Source organism: Calidris pugnax, unplaced genomic scaffold (assembly GCF_001431845.1).
Source record: "Calidris pugnax isolate Ruff unplaced genomic scaffold, ASM143184v1 scaffold593, whole genome shotgun sequence".
Taxonomy (NCBI): Eukaryota; Metazoa; Chordata; class Aves; order Charadriiformes; family Scolopacidae; genus Calidris; species Calidris pugnax.
Window position 1 is genome coordinate 5,548 of NW_015092181.1, and position 24,146 is coordinate 29,693.

Genomic DNA, 24,146 nt, shown 5'->3' on the forward strand with positions numbered 1-24,146 from the left:
CCCCAAAACTTCCTCTTGAGGCTGATCCCCCCTGAAATCCACCAGCACCCACCGCAGCACCGCAAACCCCTCGTCCCACACCAGCTCCTGGGTGGAAGGAAAAAGGGAGCACCCATGGGTGCTACCCCCCCTAGTATCCCCAAACCCCAATTTGCAGGTGCATGAACATAGTGACAGACACAAACATATAGATACAGATGTATGTATTTCACATATACTGTATACAGAAGATGGAACAGGAGGTACTAGTCTTTTCTTGAACAAGGCATGCAGTTTTCAATGCCTCAAGTAACTGAAAAAAAATTAGGGTCTGTTTCTGACTGAGGAGTATAGAACATGCTCCACATTATATAAAATATATGCTCACCTATCAGTTGACTATTTCTCTATACATTAAAATAATTAGAACATTTCTTTCTTCTCTTTTTGTGTTTAAACTGAAGTGACATCTTCATTTTTATTGAATGATTCGCTTTCCACAACTCTTATTCCTTCTCTAGCTTACTCTGAGTTTGCAATGGTGACGGAAATGTTCTCAGACAAGTGGATGGAAAAATGGCCTGTAAATCTTTGTTGTTATAAATGGTTTGTAAAACTTTGAATGTTGAAAGGTAAGAGTAGTTCAAACAAATCTCAACAATGCTGACTCAGAGGTTTAAAGTATTGTTTAAATCCCTTGATTAAACCAGCTTCTCGGTATTTGACATGAATCAATAACTCTGAGATGTCTTTGCTGTTCTCTAGCTTTTACACAGCTAGTCCCATGAAATATGTTATTTAATCCTGTTGAAGTAATTCTTTGTATGCTGTATATGAAGAGACATAAAGTGTAATAGTTCCGGTGATGCTAGTTAAATAATTGGCACTAAGGATGAAATCTGCTCCATTTCTTTTGTCAATAACCAGGATTTATACAATGTAAGTGTGAGAGAATGGAAAGCAAAATCCACCTTCTGTCGCAAATCTTGGGCCAGATGCTGGGAATACAGATTTCTTGATCCCGGCTTGTGCCTGAGCCTGTGGCTCAGCATTAACAGCAGCCTTTTGTTCCAGTTAAATGAGGTGTTGAGAGCTAGATCAAGGCAAATAATGAAAGGATGGCACCTCTGTTAGCTTATCCCCAGCCATCTCTTTCTGGGATATGCTATAATGAATGGTCTGTACACTCTGGGAACAGGAAGATGCACTACCCAGAGTTTCCAGGACCTGGGAGAGCCTTCGTAGGAATCTCAGCGCAACAGGGTCGACTAGCCCTCCAGATTGTGGCTGGGATTCCTGCTAACATGCAAGATTTGCAGCAGGTTTGTATTTAAACAGTGTAGCTTAGGAAGCACAGTGATACACTTGGTCCTAAGACAGCGCAGCGCACTTTTAGTCATTATTTACTGATTCAGTCTGATTCATCTGTGGATTCTGCCAGATTTTGCAATTGTAGTCCCTGCCTTTATGTATTCCTGAAGTAGAAGAGGTTGGGGAATAATGAGGAAGCAGAGAAAGATCACAGTGACACAAGGTATTCAGAGTTGGCCAACAAGAAATCAGAAGCAGATCTTCCCTCAGACAGGCTCCCTTCTCATGTAAAAATTGGACCTTTCTGTGCCTCTGGCATGGATTCCTATTCTATAAGAAAGCCTACCATAGCATGATTATTGGCTTTCCTATGAAGGGATGAGAGAAAAGGGCTGCCCAGCTCTCAAATCCATAATAAAAGCCTTCCTTCTATGGAATTTTTCAGACTGTCATTAAAAATAAAATACATTTCTACAGTTTCTTTTAAAATTTTTCTCTATCTTATAGGCATCCTGCCTGCTAAAAAGTGGAGAAAAAGATTACATTCTGTGTTATATATTTAGAAGTATTGTAGTCTTTTATTTTCTTTATCATGCTAAACCCCTTAGGAACCCTCCAGTATATGAAAAGGTCTTCATGCAGAAGTACTACAGTGCTACTCTGCTTCGGTAGCCCAATGTGACCACTGCATAATCCAAGCAAAGAGATGTATGCTCTGAAGGACAGTGCACCTCAGAAAATATGATGTGTGAAGTCAATGAAATTACTGTCAGTTTGCCTGAGTGTATGCTTATACAGCCCTTAGGAGGTGGTTTTGCCTATATATCCACAAATATATATAATTCTCATTGGAGAAAAATTGAGATGATTGCATTTGGATTGCTAATGGATTCTTCTTCAGCTTTGTTTCCATATTATGTTATATTGCTTGTCTTTTTGACTATTTCTTCCCTCCCAAGCTAAGACTGAGTAAGATCTGCAGAATGCCACTTATATTTAGGGATGTCCTTTGAAAGCAAAAATTGTGTTTATGCACAAAGATCTTCATTTTCAGCCACATCTATTTGATGGCCCAGGAGATTTGAAGACGATTTGGTCCAGTTGGAAATCAGGCTAGAGGTGGTACATCAAAATATGAATTAAAACTTTCAGAGCTGAAATGTGAAACAAATTATCTTGGTTAAGAAAAAGTAACATCTTTTAATTCAGTCTGGTGAAGTAATGTTTAGTCACTAGAAAGCAAGTTAACAAGTGCATAAATAGCAACAGGACAAATCGATAGAGGAGTCTGATGTGCATAGACATCTGCTCAGCCAACCAAAGTTCCTAAAGGTTCAGCTGCAAGTCTGGAAACCTAACCATTGATGTCTAAAATAGAAGACATGAAAATAGATGTTTGTTGGGTTTTTTCTCTTTCTACATTGTGTAGTTTACCACAAACACAAGCAAAAAAGGCCACAGGTAATGGTCATGGAGTGCTTGAAAGGCATATGCCTTCACTAACCACAAAGTGAAGACATGTCAAAGATATGTTGCTTCAGCTACAAAAACATACATGCAATAACTACATACCTAGCAGTTGTGAGAATTAAGTGATCTGATCAATATTTTCTGTATTTTTATTTAATAATAATTATTTAAACTTAAAAGAATGAATAATATTCTGTCATGCACATCTGAGGAATAGCTTTCTTTTGGCCTTTGATGCACAGTGAAACTCAGATTTCTTATTGCAAAAAAAAAAGGCCAGAGAGCAGACCAGGCAAAATGACAGATTCGGGTAAAACATGAGCAGCCAGCTTACAACAAGAAAGTTCAGTGCGTGACAATCTTCCTGCTCTTCCCTAGGGACCGGACAGGACTGTTCAAGAAGGAGCAGATGGAAGCAGCTGCCAACAGATGCGTGCTGGAAAGGATTCAAGCCATGGCACTTGCTGGAACTTGGGAATTTGTAATGGCCTGAGCTCACCTAATGAGAGGTATCTAAGATTTTGAACTAGAGAGCTATCAGTCAGTTCTTAGCTATGAGAACCAGAAAAAAAACTATTATGGAACAAGAGCATGTACAGGGCATTCTCTGACCAAGCCACCAGAGCTTATTTCTCAGAGAAGTCCTATGGTGAGAGGAATCTTTAAGCTGTGGTTGCTCATAGTACAAAAAAAAAAAAGAACACTGCTAGTGTATTTTTCATGAATGTGCCTATCCCATAATTCATTCACTCAAAATGGTAGTTTTTCTTGACCTTGAGCTAAGATTAAACAGGTGAGGAAAAGATAAATTTAGGAAATCCAGTGATGCAATGCTGATACTTTTATGCCTTCTTGCATATTTTCTAGCATACCATGAAGAATGGCAAAAGCTAAAGTGTCCTTGGCAAATAAACAAAGAAAATAGCACCCTGTGATATTTTTACCCTTGCTTCCCCTCACCACACACACTGTTTACTCCCACAGAGTTTGAAATATTAACCCAGCATGTTAATTTATTTGTTCCAGAGGTGCCCTGGCCATTGGATTTAACATCTCTCTTGGAAGTACTTCAAACCAAATGGCTGGCTCCATCTCGAGCTTTGTTAATTAAGCACATTACTTTGTTGCTTTTTTCATATCGTTTAATGTAATTGGCATTTCTGAAGCTTTTGAAAGGCATGTTTGGGACTACATTTTGTGCAGCTGGCTTTAAGCTGCAAACTGCTCGAAGTGTCTAGTTTTGTAGAGGACAGCCTTCCAGAGCATAGAGCCATAGCATTCTTCCTTTCCAAAAGGAACAAAGTGACCAGTATGACACGTTCCCCCTGCATACGTTTGTATTTCTTTGCTATTATATTTGTAATGGGAGCATTACACGCCCTGTTTGAAGAATAAGACTCCTTCTATGAGCTGTTGCATAAATGCAGTGCTCTAAGATGGTCTTCATCCTTACCACCTTTAGGCAACCTCGACACATAGGCACAAAAGCCTGTGGTTTTTCACATGGAATTGCATCTTTGCAAGCTGTGAATTTGCACTTGCTATGGTAATTCCCACAGGTAAGGGTGCCAACACTGTGTCAACCACCAAGAAGATTGATGAATTTAGACTAGGTAGGAATTCAGCTCATTAATTTAAGTTGCCTTGGTGGGAAATGATACTCTGTACCTAAACCGAGGAAGAGTTAGATATAAAAGTTTGGGAAAGGATATACCTGTAAGTACACACTAAAGAAATGATGTCCACGTCCTCTTTTTCATAGCAGTACTGCCCTCCAGTGATCTGAGAAAAAAGCACACATACTGCTTGTTCACAAGAGTGTAGTTTCTGCTTACACTGCAGCAAGTAGCAATCAAATGTAGTCCTTAGTATCACAGGCACATGGATTGTCTAGGCTCCAGCCTTGGGAAACCCACAGGTGGCATAAGACCAAGTAAAGACATTTGTGGCAAAAAGTATTGCTTTACCAGTACAAGCCCACTGACTCTCTTACGTAAAGAACTGACTAAAAATGAAAACTCTTTCTCTCAATGGCAGGACTGTAATAGTCTGCCCCACAGCAGCAGACAAAATCTCTGACTTCAAACAGAACGATGTGTAAGAAAATGGATGAACAGGTCTCACAGGACGTTTGTTCCCAAATGCGATGGATTGTAACAGAAAAAACCCAGCCTGGACCGACATTCAGACGCAGAGTTCTGCACACAGTGGTTGTCAGTGAACCATGAAGATCCTTCACAGAGCATGAAGTGCAAGCCACAGATAAAATGCAAGTTCTCCAGGTTTTGTCCTTCAGTCATCGCAGACAAGTGCATTTGTTTTAGGATTCAGAAGTAAAGCACCAATATGAAAGAAATGTTGTATGGCCAAAATATAAGGTATGCAATCTTTAGGTTTTTCCCCTCTACCCTTGCCTACCTTTCCTTGTGTGGCTTCAAATGGTCTTTCCAAATGTGCAAGACTGTTTCTCAGCTTGTCCTGTTCTACACCTGCATGTGAGGTGAGCATTACTGGGCATACTGATGTGATTTGAACCTTATTGAGGGACTCAGCCACCAGAGAATGGCATCATGGTCTCACCATCATATCCTATTCCTGTGCATCTGCCCTACCTGTCTTCTGGTAAGCAACCTATCTCCCCCTGGACCAATGCTTGCAGTACAAGCCATACAATGCTGTCAAAGACTTTCCATTTTCTTTCTCCTTTTGTCTTTATTTTTTACTCAAAAAAAAGAAAAATAGAGTGGATATTTTTGCTGTTTCCCCACCAAAAAAATTTCCATTGTAGAAAGATGAAAAAACAGAACATTGAATTCACCGAGACAATTTCAGAAAGAAATGCAATTTACATCTTATCCAGCAGATGCTGCTGTTGGACCAAAATGGGCTCTGGTGGGTTAGGGAGGACTGTATTTCAGGTTTCAACAGTTCCAGGAATTTATCCAGCATCTCCAGAGCTGGTCCCTTGAGATTGGTGGACTGCCTTTTAAGGCCATGGTCTTGCAACACTAGGTGACTGTGGTGAGACACAGGCCTCTGAGTGAATCTGACCCCAAGAAAAAAACCACTACCACCCCAACCACAATCTTCCCTCAGTCTTCTGATTAAGTGGGTTATTGTCTGTCAGAGTTTTTAATAATTTTTTTATAAATAGCAGAAAGCTTCACTTCATAGACAGTATTTGCCTCCCTATTGATGAATGTGGGGTAATTCATTGAGTCTTACATAAAATAGCACACGTTGATGTTGCGAAAATGCTTGTAGAAGGCAAAAGTTATTGACATTTTAGAAAGAAAATGTGAGTTCAATGCCAAGCTGACTGTATTATTGGGAAACCCCTGAGGTTTTCTATCACTCTGTGGTTACAGGATAGGTCATTTTTCACTATTAACCTTACAGTATTAACATCTTCAGAAGTGTGTGTGTTTGAAAAAGGTAGATTTCTGGGCCCACAGGGAAGTTTCTGGGTTCCTTTTACTGGCCCAGTTGGCTTTGGGCTGGATGTTCCTAATTCCTGGTGGGACCTGGGTGGGAAGGAACTATCTGGAGGCTCTTCTGTATTACACCATGGCCATGAGCACTAAATTCTCCAATATTGAAAGGAGAGCCATTGGTCTCCCCTTAACGGCATTCCCAGTTGAGCAACAAACTGTTTGAGAAGGGAGCATGCTTCATAGATCAAGGAGAGAAAGTCATGACTGTTCAACAGATTTACTGGAAAACAAGTGATTTGAAAGGCCGAGGAAGCGCAAGCTGAGAAGTATTAGTAAATAGTGCTTAATGAGGTACTCGGGTACGCCTCATGAGATGATCTCTTGCATGTTTGGCCTATTCTCTGCATCACACACTCTTCCTCTCACACTGAATGCAGATCGTGTTGTCAGAGATTTGCACTCTGACTGTATGAACACCATTTTACCTACTGCTAGCAAAGTCAAGATTGCTGTATGCAAGTTATGCAAAATGACCTTCATACCATCTCCTGCTATCCCAGGCTCCGTGTCAGCCACACAGTTCAGAAATGTTGTAGATTTTCAGCACAATTATGGGGATAGTTTCTTGTTTGCATTTTTGACATGAGGTAAGCCATAAAGCCTACCAGCTTGTTCAGCGCAGTTGCGCTCAAGGGATCAGCATATCTCAAGGGGTTGGGATGGAAATGGGCCAGTGAGCAGAGCACGAGTGGAGGGGCACGCCAGGGAGTTTCTGTCATGCCTTTGCACCTCTACACAAACGCTATCACAGGCAGTATTATGTGCAGTAGCTTGAAACTCTTCCTGATGAGGTTTGAAGTTTTGCCACAGATTTCAAGAAACAAATTAATAACTTTCAAACAAAAGGAATTAAAAATTTCTTCTCATTACCAATCAGGTGATAAGAGGCACAGGTGTTTGTGCTTGTCTGTTCATTTCTGCAGGTAGTTCTTCTGAAGATGATGATATCACATTTGTGAGTACAATGAGCAGGTTTTTCCCTTTGCAGAATTTGACCCTTTCAAATATCTCTTCCAAATGCAAGTTATAAGATGAAAACTGCTTTTCCTTCCACATTCAGTGGGGTTTTGTAAGGTCTTTATCTTGTGTTTAAAATGACAAGTTATTTTAAAAGAGCAGCATCTGATGCAAAGGAACTGCCAACTTAATAGTTCTTTAATATTTTTGGATACAGATGATAAAATATTTTAAAAGGACCAATATACTAGGAATAGTACATTTGTTTCTTTTACCTAAAATTGAATTTTCAATATGTAAAAAATTTCTGTAGCAGCTTCAATGATAATGTGGGAAATTGTGTATAACGTTACTTTTAAAAAATAGCAACTTTAATGCACTTTTTTGTTGTGAAATATTGAAAATAGAAAAAGGATCCTCTTCATTCTCATGTTTGCAAATGACCTAATGAAATTTTAAAGCAAAGCACTTAGCATATATAAGTGAGGTATAAATTTATTCCACTTCACTTTTTCCATAGCAATAGTTTGAGTAAGATAAATTGATAACAGGGTTTTGTCTTGCAGTCCCAGTAGGGTTTTTGGAATTTACCAAACAACATCAAACATGTCTAAGGTACACATTTATCTTTGTGTTCAAAGACAGCTACTTTCTGTTAATTTTTTGTAGCTGCATGACTTTCCCTGGGGAGGTAGTGTTCCATAGGAAACATCAGACAATTCTAATATCTTTAGTGAAGAGCTCCAAACCCACATTCAGGCAGGCTTTGTATGTCCTGCCGAGGCAGCTTGGGGAAAGGAATGGTCTGGTTTGCAATCACCACCAGTTTCTCCCAGGCTCAACAAGTCATTGCCATCTGGGGTATTCAGGTTTTTTTAAATCAGCCGGTATTTCTTTAGGTGTCCCATCCTGCAGAATACTGAACTGGAACTGTGTAGTAAAAATCAATGATTTCAGGTTACTGGTGTGTGTTTGTAGCCTATGCTTGAGAGTTGCCCAGACCAAGCTAACTCCAGTTTGGCGTGTAGGATCAGCCCTAAATGCCTAAATACATCTTCAGGAGCCCAATTTAAGAACCAAAGTTTGTAAATGTTCTATCACTCTTGTATCTGTCCCTCAGCTCTGTGTATGTTCCCTGCCACTTTTGGAACTAAACTAAACCTCTGAACTTCAATATTTCCAGCTTTGAAATATGTGCACATAGACTGGGATATACTTCTGTCAGTAACATGCCATCCTCTTGATATACAGGGGGTAGAGTAACAGGCATTTGTTTTAAATATATTGCCTTAGAAATAGACAGGAAGAAATTGCACAGGGAACACATTTTCCTTATTTAAGTTCAAAAATAAATATAGCTGTAACCTAAACGTGTATTTATCAGCACTGACACCCTTTGGCCTTACTCCAGTGGACTTTTCTCACTGACATCAATGGGAAAAAGATGGGCTCTGCATAGGAAATCTGTGAATGTTTTTTTTCTTCTTCATCCATCCATCTATTTTGGGATGTGCTAAATGCTTGTTCTCTGTTGTAACATTAACATCAGTATGTGGAAACTTGGGTTGCTAAAATAAATCAGTGAAATGCAATATACATGACTTCACATGGAACTGCATGTACATTGTTGAGCACAAGCGCCCCGTGCCCACTGTGCCATGGCAGCTTTACAGCCAGGTAAGACCTATTGTGCCCCACAGAAGTGGGCGCTGTAGTGAGGTGGGCATGAACTTTGTGTGTAGAGTCTCTCTAGTTCCTGATCTGGCAAAATATTTCTTGGTTGCCATTTACATGACAGTAAAATTGATACTTTTATTACCAGCCCCAGAGTATGGGGATGGCAAGGTCTATAGCATTTCACAAAAGCATTGATTTTTTGCATTGTGAGCCTGATCGAATGTTTGCTGGAGGCAAATGAAAATTTTATCGTTGATGTGCGAGGCATTGATTCATGAGGCTCCGTCTCCCTTTAGTTTTTGTAAGTTAGTGATATTGGCTTCAAACTAACCTGGGGCATTTTTCTGGCCTTATTATACATCCTCCTAGTAAGAATTAGCACATTCTCAAGTTAATTTGATTTTTAACAGAAAAATGAAAGGAGTAAGCTCAACCTTTATAGGCCGGACTGTTTTCTACCCACAGTGAAATCAATGGGAGACCTTCTATAAAGTTGAACTTTCATACAGGTGTTGAGGGGCTGGTCCTGCCTTGGAGTCCCCTCGAACCAACAGGAGCCTGGCCTGCTCTGCAGTGGTCCTGTGCCTCCATGCCAATTTATCACCTACTGCGGTCAAAAGCAAATGAATGAGGAAGGAATCCCTGTGACTGCTACCTTCCTGCCCCTCTGGCTTCAGGTAAGACAGCAGGCTCGGAGCGTGCCTCTGCCCCAGCAGGAAGGAGAAGCAACTGCGTTGCTCTGCTCAACACAAGGCTGCTCACTCTTCTCCTCTCCATGGAGCGTTGATCTTCAAGGCCCCCACAACGAAAGGAATGGGAGACATTCCTATGGAATTAGCTGTTCCCTTGTTCTTCTTCCTGCTGAAGAGGTAAGAGCTGCACAAATTCCCTCCTTAATAGTCACCCTAGAGAGAATACAGCAACTGATCTGTCATCAAAGTATTTAGAACTGATGACGATATCTGGGTTGGTTTTTGAGGTGTGGTCGGTGTTTGTTTTTTTTCTCCTGTTTAAACAAAATCCATAAATCACCGGGATATGACAAGAAATGGGTTGTTTCATGTTGGCTGTAGCTGCTGGTTATTCTTGTCCAAATGTACAGAAATGCTCTGATGGTTACTTTCCAATGACAATCTGCTCAGGGCTTAACATTTTTCAGTTTCATGGCAAGCTTGCAAGGTTACACATATATACTGAATGAAATATAGCCCACTGGTTATTTTTAGAAAGGCTCTAAACAAGAAGTAAATCCCTGGAGTAGTGCTGCCAGAGATGCGTAAAGTTCAAATCCAAATTAAAACTGCCTATCTTTGGCCAAAATTCCAACCTGAACTTGAGGAAAACTGTGATTTATACCTTGAACTTTATAACAAAAAATCCTTTGCAATTATTTTCTAACACCTGAGAATACACAAACATGGTACAAACACTTGAAAACTAGAACCTGAATGAAAAATCTGAACATTTGTCCAAGAATGTAGTACTTGGTCTTGTGAGATACTGTTGTATGACTTTAAGTTATGGTAGCTGCACTGGAATTTGGAGAGTAATTTATTGTGATTCCTAGTTCTAAAATCTTTGTTAGATCAAGTCCTATAATGTAATTGTAGACTTTGGGGGAAGAAAGAGAAACACGCTTATTGACCTTACAGATCTTTTGAATAACGACCTCAGATGCACAAGACTTGGTTTAGAAATCACCAAGATACATAGGAAGAAAGTAGATTCCTTTTTAGCAATGTATTTACGCAAAGTAGTTGAAAGTAGTGCAACTGAAGCACGTTCTTGATTTCTTTGCTGAATCAGAGCCTGTATCTTCTTCCTGCCAAGGCAGCGATCTTAATACCACTACTAAATGCACTAGTAATTCTAGAAGCCCTAATGAAAGTCAAGATAACGCCACAGATTTTATAAATAAGGGTCTTTATTTAGAATACTGTTGAAAACATTCTTGGCAACCACATCGTATAAATATATAAAGTTAAAGTTTGACACAACAAACCAAGCAATATTAAATATTTTTTAAATTTTTCCCCCTTTTTGTTTTATTTTTAATTTTTGCTTTTGTTTCTTTTTTTTTTCTTTCTTTTCTGATTTTTTCCCTTTTTTTGCAAAGCAACTCTTATTTACAATTATACAAAAAGTTCTATAAAAAATGGTCCACAACCTTATTTTGGCCAGAACAGGAGTAATAGGAAGGATCTGTTATGCCACTACTGTTGTAGATTTCTATTCTCCTCTGCTTTCAAGAGCCAGGTTCCTATTCCCCAAAGCCCAGATTAAACGTTGGCCATTTCATGGTATACAATTTTATCCCTAGACATATTAAATAACTTTAGTTTAACAACCAATAAATAACTGGATGTATTTTGAAGTAATGCAGGTTTGAAAAGTTATACATTTGAAGGAATTTTGAGTGATATTTTAAAACTGGAACAAGTCTTAAGAAGTCTCTTCAGTCTTAGAAGACAGATCTCAGAGCGTGGCTGAACGGAGCAGTTTGTTTTCAGTGCAGTCCAGCTGGACCTGCCTTTATAGCACTTGGTAGATGGGGTTGCTGCTGCTGTTATCTTGGGGAAGTGGGGTGCAGTTGGCGGGGGAAGGAATTTGGGCTCCGCTATCATTCAGGCTTACTCCCTCTGAGGGGGAACAGGGACTCCCTTCAGCAACTGTTTCCGCTGGAGGCAGTATAGGACATGTGGAGTTATCTGTGGAAATCCTCTCTACAATGCTTGAGAGGCAATCAAGGCTGGAAACAACAGAACTCTTGCCATGCTTTGGATCTAAAAAACAGACAAAAAAGGTGCTCAGTTTATCCAATGGATACTTAATGTCAGTAGGATGGTTTTTTTGTAAAACCCCAGCAAGCGGTTGACAGTATGCATTTGTGAGCATGTAAAGATTCAGAGGAAATGAACATTGATGAAGAACACCAATTATCAGAAAACAGAGGTTGTAATTGCAAAACAGAAGAGAAACCCAACTAGAGTATGCTACTTTTGGGGCAGGGTGGATCCAAGGCTTCACCTCAGTCCTTAGTTTTTAGAAAGGGAAGCTTTTAAATCAATCAGCATTTTCTCCAGTTCAGATCAATGACAGATTGAGTTAGAAGAGTCTTAATGCAAAACATGGTTAAACAATGAAAATTAGTTGCAGGGAGAAATATCTTTTTATCCAGATTTTATATTTGGAAAATAGGAAATGCAGCTGTAACATATCCCCATATTTGCAAATACATCTAGAGGAAATCCAGTGCTCCTATTGCCATCAACAGCTCGCTGGCTGAAAAGGCAGGTTCCTCTTTCAGCCCAGCACAGCTGGGGACAGAGAAGGCACGGGGATGTTTGCTGCACTGACAGCCCCTGTCTCCATGTTTCACACAGCCATGAACAGCACATACTCACCATTTGGTGATTCTGTGTAGTAGCTGCTGTCATAGCTGTTTCTTCTGCGGGAGCTGCAAGGAGGCCCGCTGTACTCCATCTGGAAAGGAGAGCAATCTGAGTGAGGTCACTGGTTGGGGACAGCATTTACTGAAACCCCAGGAACCCCAATTTCAGATTTCAGTCCCTAGTCTGTGCTATCATTCCAGCACTGGCTGAAATGCCAGCAGGTTGTAGTCTCTTTGAATGAGGTAAAATTTAACTTAGCTAGAAGGGGATACACCACAGAATATTTTATGTGGCGTGGCTGTTCTAAAGAAAAATTACCATGGCTGTTGCATCAAATGCTGTAGCTTTACAAATGAGATGAGTTATTCCAGCACTCTGATCAGACACTGCCCTACAGGTATCTTCAATTTACAACAGGGAGACCAAAGGGGGAATGAGTCCTTTTTGGATTTTAATTTTTGTAGGTTTTTCCAAACATGAGTTCCTCTTAAAAAGCCTCTGTCTACCTTTGTCCTTTAGTTTTATTTCCTTTAGTTTCTCTTCCTATTTCCATTTTGTACCAAAAAAAACCCCAAAGATTGTCCAATATATTTGTTTCCAATACTTTAATCTGCAATGAAATTAGTCTTTCTGACAAAAGAAAAAGGCTGTATTTTGGGAAGGGATCATTTGTGTAAATCTCCAACCTGGCAACTATCTCATAATCACAGATATTCAACTCATTAATGATTATGCCCACCAGAGCACAGAAAAAAAATATCTCAGGTTTTGAAGCGCTGTGGCTATCCCAACCCAGACAGCCGTCCTACGCTCCAGTCGCCACATCCCACCACCCCAGAGTCAGAGCCTATAGTCCCAGTGAAAGATGCGGGGGTGAGACACCCTGTCTGGCACCCACCCTTCTTTTCCCCTCCCCATAACATACAAGCAGGACTGAAAGCCTGGGGTCTCCTTCCTATTGCTGGTAAATTTCTATGGAGGGCATGGTAAGAGGAGAAATGGAGAACCTTTTTCTTAATGGTCAAGAAAAATAACTTCTGTTGCTTAGACCCTCCTGCTGTTCTCATGACAAATCACTGAAAACAAAATCCAGACTCTTAGCAGTTCCCCTGTAACTACCATGACCAAGGGAGACTGTCTCTCTGCTGTTCTCAGAGAATTCAAAGGTAGTGATACAGCAGAAGATGGAAACAGAGATGCCTCAGCAGCTATGGGAGCACAGGCAGGGCTCAGACCTCACCATGCCCCCACGTACCCATCCCGGGCAGCTTCCCAAAACCAGCAGCTCTCCCCAGGCTCCCCCAGGACAAAGGGGGACCTGCCTAACTTCTCATCCCCGGGAAAAAAAGTGTGTAAGAGATTTCTCTTCCTTCCCAGAGATCCTGGCATGCAGGAACCCCACCTCCCTTTGCTGCTGGAGCTCAACGCTCAAGAAAGGGCTTTGTTTCCTGCCAGGGGAGGTGTGGAAGGCAGCTGCTATAGGAAAGGCAGGACAATGCAACTCGCCCTTGCAGGTTTGGGCCCACAGCATCTGGGGTGGGCGCCTCAGTGGCAGGGTGTCCTCCCCGGGGCACTCACCATGCCGTCGGAGCAGTTGGAGCGGGGACTGGAGGCATCCGATTCCCCACTGTAGTGCTCCAGCACCGGGTAATAAGCATCCTCCTGCTCCCGCAGCAGCGCCTGCAGGCTCTCGATGTAGCGGATGGCGTTGCGCAGGATCTCCACCTTGGGCAGGCGCTGGTTGGGGTTGGTGGAGGTGCAGCGCTTGAGGGTCTCAAAGGCCTCGTTGACCTTGCTGAGCCGCCGCCGCTCCCGCATGGTGGCAGCCTTACGGCGGTCGGCGTTGGTGGTCTTCCTCTTGCAAGCCTTGCAGGCCCAGAGCAGGCAGCGGCCGGCCTGGTGGTGCCCGCTGGGAGCCCGGACGTGCTCCTCCTCATGTGGGTGCCCATGGTGGTGGCCGTGGTGGTGCGGGTGCTCCTCAGGCTTCAGCAGGCCCCCCACGTGCACCAGCCGGGGGTCCAGGTCCTCAAAGAAGTGCATGTCTGACGTGTTGAAGCACGGGTCATCATAGAAGTCATCAGCGGCCGTGAAGGAGCAGAGGGAGCCCTCTGTCATCTCCATAGGGGCCAGTAAATCCATGAGGGCAGCGGTGGCAGAGACAGCGGCTGGGCCAGAGAGGGTGAGTGCCGGGGTCAGAAGAGAGGGGGCTTCGATCGGGCTGTTCGGCAGCAGCCACCAGCCAAGCGGGTTCGCGGAGCGGGGGCCCTCGCACCCTCTGCCTGGCGAGGCCACCAAACACTGGCTGCTGCGGCCGCCGTCGACCCCCTCCCCAGCCGCGCCGGTCCGGGAGCGCCGCTCGAGGCCGTATTTATGCCGGAGCCCCCCCGGCGTGGCGGGTCGGGACGGGGCGGAGCGCGGCGGGGCGGGGGTCGTCGGAGCCCCCGTCTTTTTTTTTTTCTTTCTCCCCCTTGTTTTTTTTTTCGCTTTAAGCAGCCCGCCCTGCCCAGCTGCTCAGGGGAACCGAGGCTCCCCGGTGCCCGCAGCCTCGCCCCGGGGGACGGCGGTGCTCCCCGCTTCTCCCGCACGCCGCGGCGCGTCTCCCTGCGGCATCCCGGCCGGTGGCCGGCGGCCGCGCACGCTTCGCGGCAGGGCAGCGGCTCCGCTGGTCTCTCCCGGGGAAGAAACCCCCCGAGTCCCGCGACAGGTTTCTCCGCGCCGGCCGCGGCTGTGCGGCTCTGCGGCCACAGGGTAACTACCTCGGGGGCGATGGTGAGGGCGGACGGTGCGGGCGGCACCTCAGGGCGGCGGCGAGGCGCCGGGGCCGGGGACACCGCGGAGAGCCGGGGCCGTGCCCGCCCCGAGGGGGCAGCGGGTACTGGGGCAGCGGCGGGACGGAAAGGTCGTGGCCGGGGGGAACCACAAAATGGCGGCCGCCTGGTGGCGCTGCGCTCGGCCCTCGTTGTCGCGGTGACATGGCGGCCTCTAGGTGGGGGTAGAGGCCCGCCGGGCTCCCGCTGCACCTCCGCGCCGCGAGGTCTGGGAAAAGCGTTTACGTCTGGGGCCGGTGGAAGGGTGTTAGCCTTTTTCTGAGGAATCGCGGTGTCCCTGGCCGCGTCTGAGACAGGTTCAGGCCAGAGATACACCCCCAGGACGGAGAATGTTCAGCAGGAGTCAGCGCCGTTAGCGCAACCGTTTGACCGCGGGGCACCGGGAGCGGTGTGGGAGGGCGAGGCCTGCGGCGGCCGCCGAGACCAGCTCTTCCCTGATAGTGGTTCAGTCATGACATACCTGAGGAGAGCTGAGGCCGGAGTTAGGTTCAGCGGTCACTTTAGCCAATGACTCTTTTCACGTGAGCTGTGATGTATAAATTAGCGTTTCAGGTTCCTCTTGCCACTCAAGCTTCAGTTTACCTTTATGCCGAAATCTGTGAAGAAACTGGCTTTACCTCACGAAGTAGCATTTTGCTGCACGTGTAGTCACACTGCAAAGGGATAGCTCGTGCAATAAGAATTTGTTATTTCCAGTAACTAGCAGTGGCAGAGTTTGGACCTTGGAAAAATGGGATGGTTTTTGGTAACATCTCTCAAGGATGCTAGAGTTTTTACTCTGTTTTTGGAATATAATTTGAGATGAGAAATTAGGGGTTTTTTCCAATATGGAAGCACTTCAGTGGTGTGTGATTCCGATATGGAATCACACACCACTGTGTGATTCCATTGGCTTCATTATTAAAGTAGATATGGGTGTTTGTATTTCAATCTATCATGAGCTAAAATTAATTTCCATTCTGCAGTTATAAACGTTGGTGAAATTTCATCTCATTCAAAATCAAGGGCAAAGCTCTGGCCTCAGTGGGGCAAGCGGCTGAATCTGAAATCTGAAAAAGTTGAAAACATCCACCAATGATCTAGTCCCCAGTCTTTGTGACTGTGACTTCTCAGAGGTGCTATTGTGATGGTGCTTCTTTTGTTATATGATTTGTTTTTTGCAAAAATTCCTAATTTAGAGTCCCCATTTTCTGCTTGCTTACATATCTTTGAGTACAAAGATAAGAACTGTTAGTCACATTCTGTCATTATCCCCAAAAGATAAAAATTTTAGTTAAAGAAAAAAGTACGTTTTGGACTCTCTGCAAGTTTATTCTTTCACTGTATCCAGTGCTGAAAAGCGATACGTCCCAAGGAGATCAGCTATTGACCACCCTTACACATTTAGAAGTGTATCTCCCAGCTGTTTTCGGAGAGGCAGAGTAGCAAACTTGTGGAAACACTTCATTGTTATAGAGGTTCTTTGATCCAGAAGGCACAAACAGATTTTTTTTCTAAATCTTTATTGAACAGTTAAAAAAATAAAAATAATTTGTATTAAAAATAGTGTTGAGTATACAATAATGCATGATACATATAAATGGGAAATTGCTGAATGCTGTAACAACTGAACATGTAAATTGGGATATTGAGTCTTGGTGCTGGCTCACTCAAGACACTTAAACTCTCCCCATATCATTGGGTTCATTTGTGGGAAAGGTAACTTTACCTAATATTTAGCCAGTGTTGTAGTATTCTGTCACTGTGTGTTTCTAGGTTGTATCTGTGGTTATATTTGCGTACAAATAGAAAGTATGTGTGTGAACAAGTGTTCAGCAGAGGAATACCATTTGTAAAGTTTCTGAGTGGTGTTGGCCTTATACCTTTTCCACATTTATCCTTCACTTCTTTTTTTTTCAGGCTGTGATTGAAAAGGAAGGTGGGATGGCAGAGGCAGACTGTACTTCCTATGCTGAGACACACGGACGGACTCATCCCATACACAATAGACAGGTATTGTTAACAAAGCTTCAGATTCACAAGCATCTTCTGCCCTCTCAGCAGAAGCAGCATGTGGACCAGAGCTTATCAACAGTAACTGATTGATTTCTCTTTTCTTATTCAGGGGATAGAGACTGGGAAAACTGGTGATTGTGAGTTTATTTGAAATAAACATAATTGTCTCTTCAGGCAGAGGGCCCAGAATGTGTATGGAAAAGGGAGAGAGAAAGACCTGAAATCCGAGAATGTATGGATACATTTGGCTGGCAAGATGAATATGAGCAGTTTCTGAGAAACCGGCAAAGCAGTATTTCAGGGAAAAAGATGAGTAAGTCCTGCTTTGAAAAATTTAAATGTTTGGCTCTTTGTTATGTTGGAATTCATTTAAAGTAAAAGACAGTCTTAAATGCTGGAAACCATGGAGGAGGCTGTACCTACATTTCAGGTCACCAACTCTTAAAGGAGAAGACTGTTGTAGAAGTAGGTCAAACGTTACCAGTAGTATTTGAAGTGGTTTTGTACGGTGGTAGTTTATAATTCCGTTAGTAGCTTTGCTCTGTTCATACTTAGTGAGCTGTATTTTAATACTGAGAGGGATGGATTCCATTGCTCTTATTCATGTTGAGTTGCAGTCAGTGGAACTAATTGTTGAATAAGGTATGCTCAGCATGAAGATGGGTGATGGAATCTAGCCCAGATGGAAATACATTTTAAACTACTGCTGTATTAGAGAGCAGCCATCTCAACATGGACAAATCTAGCACGTTGCTAAAAGTGCTTCATCTCATTCTTCTGGCACGCTGCAGTATTTTTACAGATGAATACAGGGGTTGTTTTAAAGGAATGCCCTTCCCCGCCCCCCCCCTCCCCAAGGTTGAATCGTATTAGTAGAAGTATTGGAAAAGCATCTGCATTGTAATTGTCTGTCCTGTGTTACAACACCAACAGAAAGTAGGTGGGCTAAGACAGTTTTGCAGAAATGGCTACTTAATTGCAGCTGTCAATAGAAGTCAGTTTACTGAAAATGTTTCATTGCACAGTGTTCTTATCTAAATGCAGTTTTCTGGCATTTTCACTCTGTGCAACTCTCTGCAACTTTCTTAGTAGTAGAAAAGTACTGGTGCAGTATTGTACACATGTGCAGAATCTCTTGCAGAAGAATACTGGCATGTCTATGTGGTAAATTGAGGAATACAATGTAGATACAAAGTGCAATTTTAACTGAATTTATTTTCAAGCATAACAGGAGTATTGCTTACAGTATTACATAAAAGCATGAGACGGTCTTTCAATGAAGCAAACCCTAATTACATAAAAGGTGTTGTACATAATGACTAAAAAAGCTAGCTGCAGGCAGCTGATCTTGCCAGTTTTTCATCTGAGGTGACCTTGGTAGCCAGCGTACAGAAAGAGCGGCACTCCTCTGTAGGAGATGAATGGAAGGAATTTGGACACCTCTGAACTTTAACCAAGCTGGCTGAAGCAAAAGCCTTAGGTGTGGTGGTGCTAATAGCCCCCCTAATTGAACACTGGCCAAATTGAAATGCAAAACTAATGAGTGGCCATGCTCTATGATGCAATTCTAGTTAAGTGTGCTGCATTTTCACTAGGATCTTATTCCTCTACTGAGGACCAAGACAGGGAATACAAGGAATAGCAGTAGTACCATAATTTAGTTAGGTGAAATAGGGGTCTGTGTCGTAGTTAAAGCAACCATCCTAGGTTAAGTCCGGACAGAGCCCTAGAATTAGTGTCAGTGACACTTGGAAAATACACACTGGAACCTGTAAAGATCACATCTAATGAGACCCCTAATTTCTCCCTCATCTGCTTTCTGAGGATGAGAAAAGCTAACTAGGCAAATAACTGTTGAGAAACCCAGCACATTGTCTTATTCTCAATATTGAGGAGATGTTTTCATCCTTCATCTTGGAGAAGTGTACCATTAAAAATAGCTGGGTGGTAAGTAAATTAATTAGATTACTTACTTAAATTGCTACTACAATAGAAATAAGACAAGAAAACTTTGCTTTAAAACAAGTCTTTTTAAAAAGTTTATGTTAGCATAGTTGTTAGTAATGTAAAATATCTGTTAGTAATATAAAATATTTAATATAAAACTAGATCTTTGGATTTTCTGTCATATAGAGGTTTCCTTGTACTAAAGTTGCTTTTTTTTTTTAGTAAAAGTTATATACCATTAGAAATAATTTGCACTAACTCTTAATCATTTGAGACAAAAAGGAGGCTTAAAAGCTTTTGGCTTCTAGAAAGAATTGCATAGATAAAAGGGTGACTAATGCAGACTATCTAGATAACTAGTGACCTTGCTACCATTTAAACAAAATAACGGTATGGGCTCAATTGAGCTGTGGCTCAACAGAGGATGAAGGAACAGGGTGTAAAGCAGGAGGAGCGATACAGCATCACATCTCCTGAGTTCTGGTCTCAAGTCCACCCTCTGTTACAGGTCTGCCTTAGGAGCTGCCCCGTAGCTGCAACAGCATTAAAGGCCCTCCCTGCCCTGCTTTGCTTTTGCTCCTGTCCCATCGTTACACAAGGGCAGTGTGGTAGTGCAGTGTATGGTTGCATATATTGGCCCTATGCCGTTTCTGTGCTGGGAAGATTCTCTCTGGGGTCGCTTCACACCCTCTGCAGCTCCTGTGCACTGCTGGAGAGGCGGGCAGGGGCTGCAGTGCTGACTAGACTCTGGCTCTATGCCTGTTCTGAACTCTTTCTGAAATCGGTCCATAAAGTAATCCCCAAGACTATTTCTGCCATCTTGGGAACAGTCAAGCCTGCGAGCATTGGTCAGTAGATCTCCCATCATCTTGATCTTCTGGATTTTGGGCCTGATAAATTGTTTCTTGATAGTGCTTGCGCTATGAGGGTCTGCATTTTCAATACTCAGGGCATAAAGCTCTTCAAAAAATCGTATCATAGTTTTCCACTGTATCATTGCTACTTCCAGGGCTTTCATCAGACCGACTGCATACTCACAGTTTGGTTTCTAAAAACAAAGACAGAATTACATTTATTCAGAAGAACAGCTCATCTTAGTTTATTCATTGATGGTTTCCTGCAACTTACCTGGGGACTCCAAACAAGATGTGCTAGGATTTTGTAACAACTCCTTATAGTTTGGAGCATCTGGGATTTTTTTTGCAGAATTAGATGGCTGTAAACGTACAGAAGTGGCAGAACCCAAGCATTTTTTCAGGGAACAGAGATTTAGATAGCAGCAGCTATGCCCAAGGAGAGTTCTTACACCAGGAAACCCTACCATAGAATAACAGAATGGTTTGGGTTAGAAGAGACCTTAAAGATCATCCAGTTCCAAGCCCCCTGCCATGGGCAGGGACACCTCCCACTAGACGAGGTTGCTCAAAGCCCCGTCCAGCCTGGCCTTGGAGACCTCCAGGGACGGAGCATCCACAGCTTCTCTGGGCAACCTGTTCCAGTGTCTCACCACCCTCACAGTAAAGACTTTCTTCCTAATAGCTAATCCAAATCTACCCTTTTTCAGTATAAAACCATTACCCCTCATCCTATCACTACACTTCCTGGTAAAGGGTCCCTCCCCACCCGTCCTGTAGGCCCCCCCTTTAAGTACTGGAAGGCTGTTATAAGGTCTACCCTGATTCAAACAATATTTAGAAAGTTCTTCAATATGGCCTTGTTATTTTTACTTTCTGCAGCTTAACAACTGCTATGATAGGCCAAAGAAGAGCATTCCGTATTAACAACTTACAGAATACTAGTTTGCTAGAGGAGAATCAGCATCTTGACCTTTAACAAACAAGGAGGGTTTCTTTTCCTGATAGTTTTGAGTTATTCTTTTGTACGTGTGCAAGCCTAAGTCAGATCTCTAGTTCATATTCTATCTTGAGCTGTGCTCCAGCACAGCCCCAAGCTGAAGGTTTCTCCTATCTCCTTCCTTACCACCTTTCTTAGATGTTAATGGCTTCTAGGCTTCTGTTTGGTTTGAATGTGAAGGAGACAAGTGGGCTGTTTCAGCACAGTTTAAGGAGTTTCATAATCCATTACAGCACACTGGAAACAGCAGTCCCCAGCTGAGTGAAGAAAAAGTGGACCATTGTTCATACTCTTTTGGGCTAGAAAACAACCACCTAGAGTTAGGACTGTATGTCTGACAGTTTCTAAGCAGCACAATCAAGAACAAACTCATGTACAGTAATATGACAGGGAAATGATATCTGGAAATACAACAGTAGATGAATGCAGAGATCTGAAGTACCAACAATGTAATGCAAGAAGTTAGAGTAATTACTGCAGATTGCAGCTACTCGAAAGCTTGTTGTCCATTACCCACCTGGATGGTTTTAGAACAGTAATGGCCTCCTCTTTCTTGCTGATACTTCATTAAAGCCTCTGCGGCTTTTCTCTCTTCCAGAGCTTGATGCAAGAAGAACTTAGAAACATTTGGTAGAGCCACATGCGACTGATCAAAATATTCACCCTAAGCACACAAAACACAAGTGTTAAGATTTGCTGGAGATGGGACTCACTTGCAGCAGAACACGGCTTTATCAGAATTCCAGAGACCCTTCCAAGGGAAGCTATTCTACCAGCACAATCCCTCTGAAGACCTTAATGCAAATTTCTGCAATAAATGAGGTAAGTAGTTATGGTCTTAAATGAAACATCTCTATACTTCTACTAGAACTCCTTCTGTCCTTTAATATTGCACAGGTAGCTATAGTACTGATGTTCTCCCTCAGTAGCAGTCAGAGATCCTCAGAATATTTATTTATAAGTGGTTGGGTGTGTATGTAGGTTTTTTTGTTGTGTTTTGTGTGAGGTCTTTGTTTGGGTTTTTTGTTTTTAAACATAATCCCAGCACAGGGAACATCAAGATTTATCCCTTCAGGTCAGCATTCCTGTGAAAGCTAGCTTTCAAAGGTATGAGAAAGATGAGGCAAATACCAAAAAGAAAACAAGCACATTGTATCTATTTATCAGCTTTATTATGGGTAATGTTATTCCAAAATAAAGAATACTGCTACTGAACTATCCTCTATCCCGTATACACCTTTAGCATTACATGTAGCTCATGCCTAGGAATACTTCAGAAGTATTACAACCCTAAATCTACCGCAGGCCTTGTTCTGCTCTGTATGGGAAAGTAGCAACTTTAGCCACTGCAATATTTAACTGTGCTAATAGATCTCTCAGGTCTTACATTTGAGGAATTTTATCCATAGCATTGCTGTCCCATAAAGAGAATGTATTAGAGAAGGGCAGCAAAGGAGAGCTACCAGCCACCAGTATAGTAGTTTCAACATTGGCTCTGCGCAGCTCCCGTGTTGAGGAGAATGAGAGGCAGCAGCTGGGAACATGCCAAAAACTGAACTGAGGGAGCTCCATCATCTTGATCTGCTGGCTCCCTAAACAGGCACATGCCATGCAGCACAGCTTCTGTCTCTTGCACATACTCTCAACTGGAACACTGCAGATCCAGCCACTGGCTTGTAGCCGTCCTAGGAGGGGTAAGGAACAAATATGTGCTTTTCCTAAGTTTTTCTGCTGCTTCTGGCCTTCACCGCTTTCGTCTGTTACCCTGCTTAATTATTAAATACATGTGTTTCATCTGTGTTGCTCTGTCTAGAAAAAATGCAGAAAATTTATACACACGGTACAAGTTTATGTTTTTCTTTTACATTTTTTATGGCCATCTGGGATGCCCCAAACCTGTGGCACACATACCATAAACTATTCAAGATAAAGTACATACTGGAATTTTTATTAAGACCATTCATTGCAATATTTGCATAATCCTTTTCCTGAAGTCATTCATTCATGTTTCTGTTGACAGGGGAGTCAAGATTGTTTTATAACCAGCTCCTCAGTACAAGTGCGCTGCTTGACTTCAAGTAGAGAACAAGTAACCGCACCTGCTTAACTGTTAAGGTAAGTCTTTTATGTCCATCATTAACCATTTAAGATGGTCACATTTCTAGTTTTGATTTATCCAGTCAATTTCTAATCAAGCTTTCTTTCTCCATCCCACCCAGCTGCCAATCACTAGTATTATTTTAATCCACATGCTTCACAAGTAGAGGTTTTACTGCACACTTAAGTTTTTATTGGACTAATACTTGACACCAAGCTTGATCACGGGATCTTGGGAATATATTGAATATAGTTTGTGTTGCTTCTCAGCTGATGCTTGGCATCAGAAAGAATGGCATTGATCATTTTGGGGTTTTTTTAATTTATTTTAATGGCTTTATGTAAACATATTTAATATATGCACTTTAAAATTTGTTATGTAGCCAGACACAATTTTGGCATGCATGTTACACAGTATCAGAGATAAGTTTTAATTCAAGTCCAATGTTCCTGGCTGTGGATCAAAAGCCCCTCAGCCAACAGCAACATTCACAAACTGTTATTTCAGCAGTTAACCACACACAACTATTTTCCGTACAAAGCTTGGCAAAAAACCACACAGGAGTTTTACTCCAAAAGTGTCAGCGTTCTCTGGTCGCATCCCCCTTTCCAGAGGCATAGCTCTGTCCATCAATTACCCAAAATACACGAGTTCCCGATTCATCACCCGCTTGTTCCAGACCTTGGTGGTTTCTCTCGCCCTGTCACCAGGTAAGCCCCGGGAGAGCGGCACGGGCCGGCAGCCGGCTCTGCCGGGAGCTGGGTGCAGAGAGCCTCCAAATCCCGCTGGGCCAGCTACCGCTCTTCCCTCCCTGCCCGACTCAGAAACCCTCCTGAACCTCCGACAGGGCAGGCAGGACCTGCCCCGCTCCCCGGGCACCTCCTCACCCCGCCGCCCGGGCATGGCTCCCAGGACCTCCCCGCCCGCTCCCGGCCCGCGCCTTACCAGCGCCTGCAGGTAGTAGGCGAGCTCCAGCAGGGCGCCGGTGACACCGCAGAGGCCTTCCTCCACGGCGGGCGGGAAGCTCTGCCTCACCCGGCTGCCGGGCAGCGGGCGGTGCGCCGGGCAGGCGGGCAGCGTGACGCGGGGCCGCTTGGAGCGCGGCTCGGCCATCGCGGGAGCCGCCATGGGGCCAGCGTGCCGC

The 24,146-nt window shown here is 43.2% G+C and overlaps 2 protein-coding genes and 1 long non-coding RNA gene across 3 annotated transcripts in view; 1 reads left to right on the forward strand and 2 right to left on the reverse strand.

The window, feature by feature from the left end:
• Nucleotides 1-10,965: 10,965 nt before the first annotated feature.
• Nucleotides 10,966-14,602, reverse strand: MYOD1 (myogenic differentiation 1). The gene is made up of 3 exons (XM_014962252.1): nucleotides 13,859-14,602; nucleotides 12,293-12,371; nucleotides 10,966-11,671 (listed from the first exon to the last, which is right to left on the reverse strand). Exons 1-3 carry the CDS (start codon nucleotides 14,417-14,419, stop codon nucleotides 11,421-11,423), a joined length of 891 nt encoding a protein of 296 aa, XP_014817738.1. The 5' UTR covers nucleotides 14,420-14,602; the 3' UTR covers nucleotides 10,966-11,420.
• A 3,696-nt stretch (nucleotides 14,603-18,298) lies between these two features.
• Nucleotides 18,299-24,139, reverse strand: LOC106900254 (ferritin light chain-like). The gene is made up of 3 exons (XM_014962250.1): nucleotides 23,948-24,139; nucleotides 21,422-21,568; nucleotides 18,299-20,098 (listed from the first exon to the last, which is right to left on the reverse strand). The coding sequence occupies exons 1-3, from the start codon at nucleotides 24,128-24,130 to the stop codon at nucleotides 19,595-19,597; spliced, it is 834 nt and encodes a 277-aa protein (XP_014817736.1). The 5' UTR covers nucleotides 24,131-24,139; the 3' UTR covers nucleotides 18,299-19,594.
• The window catches only part of LOC106900255, a 12,990-nt gene continuing 11,105 nt past the window's right edge, over nucleotides 22,262-24,146 (forward strand). The window contains exon 1 of the long non-coding RNA XR_001414126.1: nucleotides 22,262-23,019. This is a non-coding gene — a long non-coding RNA (uncharacterized LOC106900255). The remainder of the gene's footprint in view (nucleotides 23,020-24,146) is intronic.